This window comes from Cinclus cinclus, chromosome 4 (genome assembly GCF_963662255.1).
Source record: "Cinclus cinclus chromosome 4, bCinCin1.1, whole genome shotgun sequence".
In the NCBI taxonomy this organism is placed as follows: domain Eukaryota; kingdom Metazoa; phylum Chordata; class Aves; order Passeriformes; family Cinclidae; genus Cinclus; species Cinclus cinclus.
This window is the reverse complement of record NC_085049.1, coordinates 9,452,798-9,464,813: the sequence shown is the minus strand read 5'-3', so window position 1 is coordinate 9,464,813 and position 12,016 is coordinate 9,452,798. Positions and strand designations below refer to the sequence as shown.

At 38.4% G+C, this 12,016-nt stretch overlaps 1 protein-coding gene across 1 annotated transcript in view; it reads right to left on the bottom strand.

Moving 5' to 3' along the window:
- The window catches only part of ORC5 (origin recognition complex subunit 5), a 64,394-nt gene extending 53,174 nt beyond the window's left edge, over positions 1-11,220 (bottom strand). The window contains exons 1-4 of the mRNA XM_062490817.1: positions 11,179-11,220; positions 7,506-7,689; positions 5,914-6,006; positions 3,373-3,570 (exon numbers count right to left, since the gene is read on the bottom strand). Of these exons, the coding sequence (XP_062346801.1) occupies positions 3,373-3,570; positions 5,914-6,006; positions 7,506-7,616 (402 nt within the window). The 5' untranslated portion in view covers positions 7,617-7,689; positions 11,179-11,220. The remainder of the gene's footprint in view (positions 1-3,372; positions 3,571-5,913; positions 6,007-7,505; positions 7,690-11,178) is intronic.
- Between the last annotated feature and the right edge of the window lie 796 nt (positions 11,221-12,016).

The following is a 12,016-nucleotide window of genomic DNA, read 5'->3' as shown; positions in this document are numbered from 1 at the left end:
CATGAACTTAAAATTAATTCTTAGCTGTTGGAAACTGAATTGGAGAGATTATTGGTTCAAATGTGCTTCTACGAAGCCCAAGCTGCTCTGCATCTAAAAAAGCATTCAATCCCTAGACAAGCAACATTCTCATGTCTTATGGAAGGAAGAATTATTATTCAAGTCCAGACATGATATCCTTAACAACCACTGAACCCCATTTTTTCCCAAAATTCTTCCTATGTTTCAGATTCACATGGAGCACAGTAGCACTGTAACTACATGCTTACTCTAGAAAAGTTCTCTTCCAACTATGAAATTATTTTTTAGAAACAAAAGAGAGCTGGTATTTTTAAAAATTAGCTATCATCTAGAATTCACTAAACTGAATGTTAAGAGAAATGTATCTTGCCATAGTTTGCAGCCTAGGAATTTACAGGATTTACTGTATGCAAACCTCACACAGCAGTAACAGATACGTAGCATATGTACAAGAAACATCTTAAGCAAATAACATTCTAGAGTCTGAAGAATTAAAACAGAAGCATGAAGACATGCATGGTTAGCCTTTGGTAATAAATGTACTCCCAGCACACCTAAAATCTTGACGAGAATGAAAGAAGATAACAGAAACACATTTCTTTTGTGGCTTATTTATTACTTGCAATCTAAATCTAAATTCTGAAGTTCTTTACTTCTTTAGAATTATTGCTGTTGAGATAAAAACTATAGGTCCCTAGAAAATGATATTTTTTTATCCTATTATATATCTTCTCTCCACCAAAATTTTACAACATTTATCTTTTCTGTTGCCCACAACAAGGAAAAGAATTTTATGCAATCAACCAAACATTTTCTGAAAATATTATTTCAGAATCCCACCACACAAACCTGAAAGAACTATTTCTGCATCAGTATCTCACACTTCTTGGGACTTTATTTAAAACTACAACATACTGATATATTATACTGATATCTGCATTTGGTTCATGTAATAAGTGACTTGAGGAATGAAGACTGCTTTACACTACAGTCCAAAGAGTGGCTAAGTATTTTTTACTAATTAAATACTGCTTATTGGACCCAGTGCCATGCAGCTACCAAACATAAAGCTTTAAGGTCTTGACCTAAGCAGATCACATTTTTTAGTTAAATGGGAAACAACAGTTCCTACTTACAGCACAAAAAATACATTGACCGTAGCTTGTGGAAAATGTCAAGTGGTTCACAGAAACAGCCTTCCCCCAAGTCTATAATACTGTAAATGTACAAATGACTAGAAGCTATATCTACTCCAATTTTTCAGGTAGTTTCAACAAATAAACTCATTTTTCATAAGTAATCACAAGTATTCAGCACCTATGCTTGGGTTAAGAGAAACATTTAGAATTCTTTGCTTGAAAGTAAACATTTATCTTAATTTACTCTGAGTTAATTGAGCTGAAATATTAAATTATTTACTACTGAAATGAAATAGAGTAAGTTAGCATTGCCAGTTTATGTTACCAGCATACTGGACTTCCATCAGTCTCAATTTAAACCACTCTACAATAAATCAAGATGACATAGGTCGATAAACATGAATTCATTTCTCCCATTCCTGTCTGTTCCCATGCAGAATGTAACTGAAATACTAATTTAATACTTAATTCTTCTGAGGCAACAACTGTTTTCATTATACAATTGAACCTTTTCAGTAATTTAATGCTTTATTTTCTACAACCACTGTTCAAGAACTTTCTGATTTTCTGAGTGATGCCAATTTTCATAGAACACATGAAGAATTCTTTACTGATGTAGAATAGTTTTTAATCCAAATACTAACCTGAAACTAAGATTTTAGCATAAGAAGTATTATGTGAAATACACTGAAAGCTACTAGAGAGATAAATTTTGTGCTTATGGAATTGCTGAAGAATGCCAATATCACTTTTGTGACAGTAAGCTAAACTACTTCTCTGTAACTTTTTATCTGTTTGAAGTGTTGGTACATTATTTTCTTCATTCCACTTCTAAGAATTATGTCAAATTTATTCATCTTGTGACATACAGGAAACTATGAGATAATACTGTTTCCACTAAATGTGATACGAACTTATTTAACTCAGTGGTAAAGCATTTTTAAATGGGAATAAAACATATTTAAATATAGCCTGTGAAACAGAATGAAGAATGTTCAGTATAATTATGAACTTCTGTTTGACTGCAAAAAAACCCCAAAGCAGTATGGGCACATTGAGAGCTTAATGACCCTGGCTAGTCACTCTGCATGTTCCCCACAGCAATCAATCTTAACCACATACTTGTTTTCTTAAAAAATCAATTTCAACTCTTTAAAAAAAAAAAACAACTTAAGTAACTTAATTCCTACTGCTGGCCTACATTTTTGGTCTGTATATTCTGCAGGTCCACACCACATAGATATAAGTATATAGATATAGATACATATATATATATATATATATATATATATATATATATATATTTACACATGACTAATACTGCAGCTTTCATCTTGTCCTTTCATCAGACCTCATGTATGACTGAAATTTGTTTCTATGTTCATATCTCAGCACAATAAATGCTGTTGTAGTCTGCAAATTTTGACTCTTTTATGTAGTTAAGATTATCACAGTAAAAAAAACCCCAAAGACCTAAACCAAATCCTAGTCTTCTAGTATTAAACTAATTCAGTCATTTCTGCAACTTAAATTTTGATTATCTTTCATGCAATCTGCTGTTTATTCCACTTGAGCATATAATGAATTTTTAAATTTCAGTCTTTTTTTCACCTTAATTTTAAAACTACAGGTCCTTTCTCTGAGGGCCACAAGTGTAGCTGAAGATATTTCAAAAGCACTTTTACAGAGGAAGTTATGCATTTTAGTTCCTTGATATTATCATTAAGTTCTATTCTAGGCAACTAAGCCTTGTCACTTACATTTTCCATCTTCCCAATTCTGCCCTATTCCCCACCTCTGCTTTCTCATTTGTGCTGCTACTTTCACAGGGAAACAGATAAGCATGACTTCCAAACAAAAAAAAAAAAAAAAATACAAATACAAACAAGACAAATACAGGTTCTCTGCATTTAAAGATTTTGTAACACTATAACATCCCCAATTTAAATGTGTGGTATAATTTATATTCATTATTAGTTATGCTACACAGTTTTTGTGTAGAAAAAACTCTAAAACCAGGAAAAATAGAGAACCCCACCCAAAGCCTATAAGCCAACAGAAAGAATCTGTCAACAGGTTCTGAATGAGGTCTATGGAAAAATTTTGTGCTAACTGCTCTATAAGGCACACATTTCACATGCAAATTATCAACAGGCATTACTCACACCCCCTGAGCAGGAATGGGACTGGACATTAAAATTAAATTACTTACAATGTATAATGTTTGATCCTGAAGCTCCCCACTGGACACAGCTTGTTTAAACAGACGAACAAAGTCATTCAAAGTATCACAATGCACAGGAGAGGTCTGCTCTGTGCCAGAAGAACAGCTTTGCAACTGGATAAGAATTTCTTCTAGAAGAAGTCGTGATGTAAAGTATTCCACACAGTTCACAAACACATGAGGAAGCTGAAGAGAAGAAAAGTTATACGACTGCATTTGGCTTTTTCAGTGCAAATACTGAAAGATTTTTCCATAAGAGAGAACAAAAGAAACCATACCCTGCCAACAGAATATCAAGCAAGAAACAAAAACACTTGTTAAAAAAAGGGATCAACAGGTACCTAGTCAAAATATTATGTATCACAAACTGAAGGGAGAGCTGATGAATCCTCAAATGGAAGAATACCTTCTAATTATGTTTAAAAACTGAAGCACAATGTATCCACTAACTATGTTGAACAATTGTGAGCAATACACAAAAAGAAAACCAAACAGCATTAGGTCGAAGAAATTTAGACAACTGTAGGACATTACAATATCATAAAATGGTTCGTTACAAATTACAGTGCCTAGAAAACACAGACATCTCAAACATACATTACAAAGAAAGCAATATTCCCAGCACACTCCCTAGACTTACTGTGAATGTTTTTGGCATTCAGTGCACACAAATGACAGTGTGCAAGCTACTATATCAGACTCATGTCATCAGCATGATTGTGCAGAACATCTTTAGAAAAACAGATCTTTACAGAGCAAAGAGTATGCTAAAAAACCAGAGTATGACATACATTTTAAGTATCAATTTACTAATATTGAAAATCTGTGGTCATTTGTCTTTAAATAGGAAGCACTACAAGCTATAAAATAGTACCAGTAGTCAAATCTACCTAAGGCAAAAAATTATCATTTTCTAGCAACCCTATTTTTAAGACATAGCTGATCTACACAACTCCATAATCTCTGGTAAGGCAGATGCTCTTTTTCACACTGAACACTAAAACCTCTGGAAAACATTAGTCACTGGGATGCAGAAAAGTGGTTGTCTATAACAAAACAAATAAAAATCCAAATACTTCATTCCAGTCTTCCTACTTAAAATACAGTATGATTCAGCCAATGTGGGGAAGTGTAACTTTTTGTTGTCGTCGGGCAGGGGAAAGTTCCAAGGTTTGTGAGTGCTGGCCTTTCAGGCACTCAGCTTCATGGTTTCTCACACAAACCTGCAGTTTCCAGCCAGCATAAAAAGACCAGGAGAGCAGCTCAGACTTTTTCCACAGGCTTTATTATCGTCTGTGAAGGGGTCAGGCCACAAATCCAAAGATGGGGGATCACACGTGTACATTTATAGGGTTTGGGGGGATCACAAGTAAACCAATGGAAAACAGGGTTAACACATTTTGGCCAACTACATTATCTTTTTTTGTTTGGGACAACCAATTATAAAGAACCAAACCTAACCAATAATATTCTAAAAAGATAAGAAGAGCTTACATTTTTCTAAAAAGAGTCATTCTAAACAAGTAGTTTTTCTTATCTCAAAGACGGTTCCAGGGGGCTGTCACAGGACTGACTGCAGAGGGATTCATCTCCAATACAGGGAAGTGTTGGTACATGCTGGCAATCCACTCACATAACATGTAATAAAAAGTTTTTTTATGATTTTGAACATCATTAAAAGGAAAGGGCTACATCACCAAAAGCAGCTATTCAAAGTGCTGCACCTCCATGGCAGAAGGAAAGCTGGGTGCCCCAGATGTGACTTGCACCACCACAGGACAGGAGACACCCACCCGTGGCACAAAAAGTTCTGTAGAGAGTCCTGCTAAAACCAGCCACACCCAGGGCTTGGCCACATCTTCAGAGAGGGTGAGAGAGATCAGCACAGTGCTGTGGTCAAGGCATGAAAGGTACTGCACGGAACAGGGTCATAAACCCCTGCCTTCTACTCTTCTCCCTCTGCAGAATTTTAAATGAAGGGGGTTTCTGCATAAAACCCACAGATCCTGCAGAGAAAGTGATAAGCTCACTCTGGACAAGCCAAAAGTATCAGGGCTATAGAAACACACAAGTGGAAATTTATGGTTTAGGCTTGAAGAGGGTGCCTGTCATTGGATTTAAATCCCTGAATTTCATGACTGACAGAGATATTAACAGATCTAGATGGAAATCTATGTAATGACACCCTTCAGCTTAGGAGGACTTTAAAACATGTTTTGGAAAAAATTAAAACAAGTAATCAATGGAGCTATTTCAGGCTAAATCATGGAGACAAGGTGAACAGCATATGTCTCCTTTTTAAATATTTTTTAAACTTTCTTTAAAAAGTTATTATGATTTATATTATATCTCAGTATGAACAATTTCATTTTATCCCAAGTGCCTTAGTGGGCAGAGTGATGCATTCATGACATGGTAAGTGAAGGAGAAGAATCAGGAAGGGAGAAATGGTTGAGGAAACAAACCATTTTCAGAAAAGGAAACATGGTTATAAACTGTAAATTCAATAACCTTTGTGATCATTCTTACCTGTAAGGTAGTTAGAAGAGTTTGCATCACATAAGTCTTTCCACTAGATGTATGTCCATAGATAAAGATGGATGGAAAACTAAACTGCTGACGCTAAGGGGGAAAAAAAAAAAAAAAAAAGCTGTTGCTTCTTCTTTTCATTCAACAGATAAAAAGATTTAACAATGAACTTTCCCCCTGAAGGAAAAGTTATCTCCTAAATTGAGGCATTAAATATAAAATACACTAATTATTATTGAATCAACAAGATCAAGTTTTATGTTACATCTCTGCTGAAATGCTGGGAGGGTAATTGCAAGAATCAAGTATCACATAACTGCCAGTAAAACTACTTTAACAAACAAAAGCCCACACACACACACAGAAAAGCAGTGGGCTCTTAATTCAAATTAGTTAACTAACTGAAACAAAATCTTGGCAAGCACAAATTGCAAGCCACACATTCCCCTAGCTTCTGCAAACACTACAAATTGCCCTTCTTTTCATTAGCACCAAACAGAAAAGAATTAAATGGTGTGAAGGAGGAGATGGTAAAGCTTGCTCTTGTTTCACAAGCTAATATTCAATATATCTATTTATTTAATGGTCCTGATGCAGGTTATTTCATGCAATTTTTTTAAGATGCAGGGAAAATAACTGAATTTTCTTTTTTTTTCATTCTGAACTGAACAGGTTTTCACATAGGTGAAAATGAAAACACAGCTTTGTGTTTTCATTTCTAAGAATTTTGCATATTGACTTAAAAATGAAAACAAAAAATAAAATTGACACTTTTTATGAAAAACAATAGTCAATTTATCCAAGACAAAACACTCCTGTGCAAGACATGCAGGTTTGAGTATCTGTACATTGATCAAAAATTGAACTATATATTTTTAAGAAGAGCTGTTGCCACTATGCTCATAAACATGTACATAAAGCATAAAAACTGTAATTTGCTATTATTAGTAGTATTCATAATTAAAGACAGAAAACAGATACTAATTTCCAGCTTGTTACTGAATGTAAACAGACACTCTGCAAGGAAACTGCTTATAAGTTTGCAGATAAAAATCCCCATTACTTTTTACCACAGCTTTATCAAACAGTAACAGAATCAATTAACAAGCCACTCTCTCACTCTTATGACCAGCCTCAAAACTACTAAGAATCAGAACAACTTAATGTACTTAGAATTCAGGCACTCAGATATTAGATTAACAGGTCAAAACTAAACAGAATTTCCACACTGACACTGAAAAAAAAAATTACCCCAGAACTTCAGGTCCTGGAGTGAGAGACTTACTCTCTGGCAGTAGCTGGCAAAGACAGAATAGTTGTGGCAAAATCAGGATCCAGAGAGACAAAGACACAAATAGCTCTAAGTTTGTTTAGGTCCTTCCAGCTGCAAGACATCTTTCAACCTTCCAACACACTAGAACCTACTGCCAAACACTAATGTTGAAGATGGTAACAAAAAATAAGACTTCAACAAAGAGGCAATCAAAGCATGTTCATAGTGACATCACAAAAACCCCTTAAATTTCTATTGTCCCCCCTGGGACAGCAGAATGCCTTTGTTCCATTCAAACATAGAATACAAAGAGCACTACCTCGCCAAATATTGACAGCAACGTGGACACCTGGGATTCTCGACAAGGCACCAAACTTTCCAAGCGAAGCAGGTCAGCTGCTGGGTATGCTGGATGTTCAAGATTAGGCATTTTGATATTCCTGTGGTCAGTCACCTAAACATGTGTGTCCCTTTTGAGGTGAAGAAACAAGAAACCAAGTGATCTGGAAAATAAAACGTTTTCGTTATCATTTGCTGCCATACACATAAAAGGAAAAGGAATGGCAATTGACACAAAAACTAAATGTACATTCTAGCTCAAGATAAGGGTACAACTATGGCAGACTTCAAGGACTTCAGCAAAACTGAACTTAACTATGTAAGGCATTATACAGACATTTCCATGCCAGACAAAATCCAGAAAAGCGAATCAAAATGGAAAGGTGTACAGGATATGAACAAATCAATACAAAAAAAGAATTATCCTAGTTCAGTTAACTGAGGAATTACACATTTAATTCTGGTTTTATATACATTTAAAAGTAGCAAGAGAATAAAAATGAGTAAAATAGATCAGTCACACACCATCACCTCCCTGAACAGTCAATAACAAGGATTTACAAACAACAGGAATGAGGTAGGACGTAAGGGAAGGTAAGGATGACAAAGTAATAGATCTTTGGCTGCTAACAGGAATGCTAACCCCATCTTGATAGGAGCAGAGGCATGTGAAGAAAATCCAGTTGATGGTAAAGTCTGGAAATACTCCTTAAGAACAGTAGGAGTCCAAACCAGTTACATAAAACTGCAATATTAATGCTAATCTACCTTTTGGACAAGGACTAGACCAGGAAAAACAAAGGTTTTGATTGCTGTAACACTGGGAAGGCTGGACTTTAGTGACAGTATATAGAAATACACCTGTCAAAAATATTCTTTGTTTGCACTTCTGGAACTGCTGGAAAGATGGTACTTTGACCAGTTGTGATAGAGACAACTGCAATAACCTCAACAGCTGGATTTGGACTTTGTCAAACACAGTATGACAATCAAAAAGAAAGTTTAGAAATTTCATCAAAGCAATAAAGACATCTCATCAACTGACAGGATTATTTGCACATTATAAGACAAAGATAATAAAGCACTCTCAACTATTTTCAGTGTAAGTATTTACAGACAAATACATTATGCTGGTTAAAACTACAACAGCACAAGGAAAAAGATTTGGCTAGCAGAAGGAAATCAGAAACAGCAAGGTAAAGGAAAAAAAACTTCTGAAGGAAAAATGCAGTAGTGGATTGTAGTCATACGAGAGCTACTCGGGTACAAGGAGGTTTGTAAATAAACATGCATTTATGGAAATACTTAAAATAGAGTTCCTTTTGGGACCAATCTCTAGTAAGTATTTCCATAAATAGATTTGAGGAAATATCTTTCTTTAATTTTTACACTTTGCCTTCAGTGTTTTCTGAGGTAAAAGCTGGGATTGTAGAATTATCAACAGAAAAATAAGTGGAATTAATGAGGAAAAAAAAGGATATTCCGGATGATATAAGCAATTCAGTACTTTATTACACCTACTTGGAAGTAATCACATCACACACAACAAGGACTACAGTTAGATATCAAGAAACTGAGTCTGAAGTAATTGGAAAAATAAGTTTATTTGTAAGTTACATATTAAATATGTACATATTATGTACATAATGTACATATATGTACATAATATGTACATATTAAATAAGTTACATATTAAATATGGGAAATCAAAGTAATGCTGTTATCAAGGGCAAAAAAAAAAAAACCACAATCATATGTATCAAGCAAACTATTTCCTATACAGAGACTCTTACAAATAGCCTTGACCCATTTCACCAGCTTTGAATGGGTCTGTGCATCTCTCCACTGCATCTATTCAGATATCTATTCAAAATGGAATGAAGACACAAAAACCCTAATAGCCTGATTAAGGTCGCTCTCTAAAAAATTAGCTACGTATATCAAGGACGAAAAGAAAAAAAATTATGACAGGAACCTCTAAAACAAATGACAAGTGGTGAAAAGTTTTAGAAAAGGCTGAAAAAAATCTGTAAATTTAAGAAAAAAAAAAAAAAAGACAGACAGCCCTTTTACTTCACTGGCTACGTTAAGAACAGGGCTTGACTTCGTTCTAAATCCAAAGCCATACAGTACTTCAGCCTTTCAAGGCCACTCCCACGCAAACCTCCCTCCCGGGAAGCACAAACCGCCTATGTGCCAGCCCTGTCAGCTTCTCACACACCCCTGCACACGTCAACTTGCTCCAAACACATTTCAGCCCCTGGATGAAAACCTACATCTCTCCTGGCTGCTCTACGCAGGAGTCTTAATCTCCTACGGGACCCTATTCACGAGCTCACAGGAGAAAGGGTGCTTAGAGCAACCTGTTCACAAAACAATTCATTTAGATTAAATGACAATCATAACACAAAGATAAGTATCAGCCTGTCTTGGGGTGATTTTACACTGCTTGTATCCCCAAATCGTCTGTTCTGTTGAATATTGAGTTCTGCAGCTTTAACACTGGTTCCAGGAGTGAAGGGGAAGAGAGAAGAGGTGCAGTTTGTTACCAGAAACTGCACTCGATCCCCTGCATCCTTCACACAGTCTGGGCTGTCTGCAGTGGACAGGAGAGAGACCTCCTTTGCTTTTGGTTAGTTTTTCTGACTAGCTGAGGCAAAGAAGCTCCCTGGACTGTGGGGTTTTGGTTTGTTTGGGGTTTTTTTTTTTTGGTAGTGTTGGTTTTTTGGGCTTTTTTTTCCCTCCTTTTTCTTGGAATTGTTTGAACCTCCTCTGGACTGAAAACCCAGAGGAGCACCAGGAGCTCACACCTGTGTCCCACCAGGCCTGGCCTGGGCTGTGACATTTCCCAGCTCTGGAGTGTCTGAGAACAGCCTGAGCGAGCCAGAAGGGACTCTGCGAATTTGTCATCTCTTCCGAGTGGCAAGAGGTTTTGCTGTTTAGTATTGTTCATTTTTGTGCTGGGAAGTGCTTTGCCTGTGAAATAAACAAGTTTATTCCCACTTCTCTCCGAGGAAGTATTTTCCCCAGACCAAGTGGGGGAGGGACTGCTTTAATCTGTTTCCTACAGGAACCCCATTCAGAGGCTTCCTCCCAAATTTGCCCTAAATCAGGACACAGCCAATGTTTGAATTCATGATTTTCCAGCCCGGGGAAGCTTGCACGTGTGACTCCAGCCAGACCAGCAAGGTGCAAAAAGCATTTTTCAGCTGAGACCGAGTAAGTCTGTTAAGAGCACAAGTTAAACTTCATGGCGGGACTTCATGATTTACTCAACTCACTGGTCCTGAAATACCTACACCTGACACCCCTTCTACACTCCAGTATAAAAAGATGACACACAAAAATGACTGAGTGTAAGAGATCAGCACGGTTCTGTGTCCCCTCAGGCCCTACAAGCCCCCTGGCCGGCACGGGCGTGACTCGGCAGAGGGGGAACGACGAGCCCCGGCCTCCACCGAGCTCCTTAAGGGCTCCTTCCGCCCCGCGTGTGTGAGGCTGAGGCTGCTCCCGGCCCAGGGGACGGCTCAGCCCGCGGCGGGTTTCGCTGCCGCACCGATTTCCACCGGGAAAGCGGAGCAGAAGCAGATCTGCCCCTTCTGATCCCTATTGCCTGCCTGCCCTCCTTTCCCTCCCGCCCGGGCTCCTCTCACCTGCTCCTCACTCGCTCCTTCCCGCCGCCGCCGCCGCCACAGCCAGCCCGCCTCCCCGGCCCGCGCGCATGCGCCGTAACCACGGCGGGCCCGCCTGGGGCGGGGCGGCCGTGAAGGGAATCGGCCCCTTATCCAGCCGGGAATCCCTCAGGATATCCCGTGTTATCCCACGGGTGAGGGGAATCGGCCCCTTATCCAGCCGGGAATCCCTCAGGATTCCTTCCTGTGTTATCACATGAGTGAGGAGAATCGGCCCCTTATCCAGCCGGCAATCCCTCAGGATATCCTGTGTTAACCCACGGGTGAGGGGAATCGGCCCCTTATCCAGCCGGGAATCCCTCAGGATATCCTGTGTTATCCCGTGGGAGAGCCGCCGGGACACTCTGCTGCTGCGGGAGCCCCAGGGTTGAGGCATTTCTCCCACAGGAACAGGCGTGAGGGTGTTACAAAATGCGAACCATGTAAACTTTTCTTAAGAAGGGATGTTCTTTGATCTTTGTATGCTTCGAAATGCAGCCAACAAGAAAGGAGAGTTAATCCGTGGAACAGAGAAAGGCTAGCAAGCTCTAAGGGGTGAGGAGGTGTTGGAAATTCTGAGGAGCTGCTTGGTGGAATTGCCGGGTTAAGGCCTAGGGCTGGACATTTAAATGTCCTCAGGCCTCGGGAGAGGTTATCAAGGCTTGGGAACAAGGATGTTATCCACTGTCAGTGGACACAAAGGATGCAGAATTTATGCAAGGACAGTTGGCAGGACACCCGAGATGAGCAAAAAACTTAAAAAGCCAGCTGTGTTAAGTCAGCCCTGACTGAGTAAAAGGTGATTCCGGCAGGGGCAGAT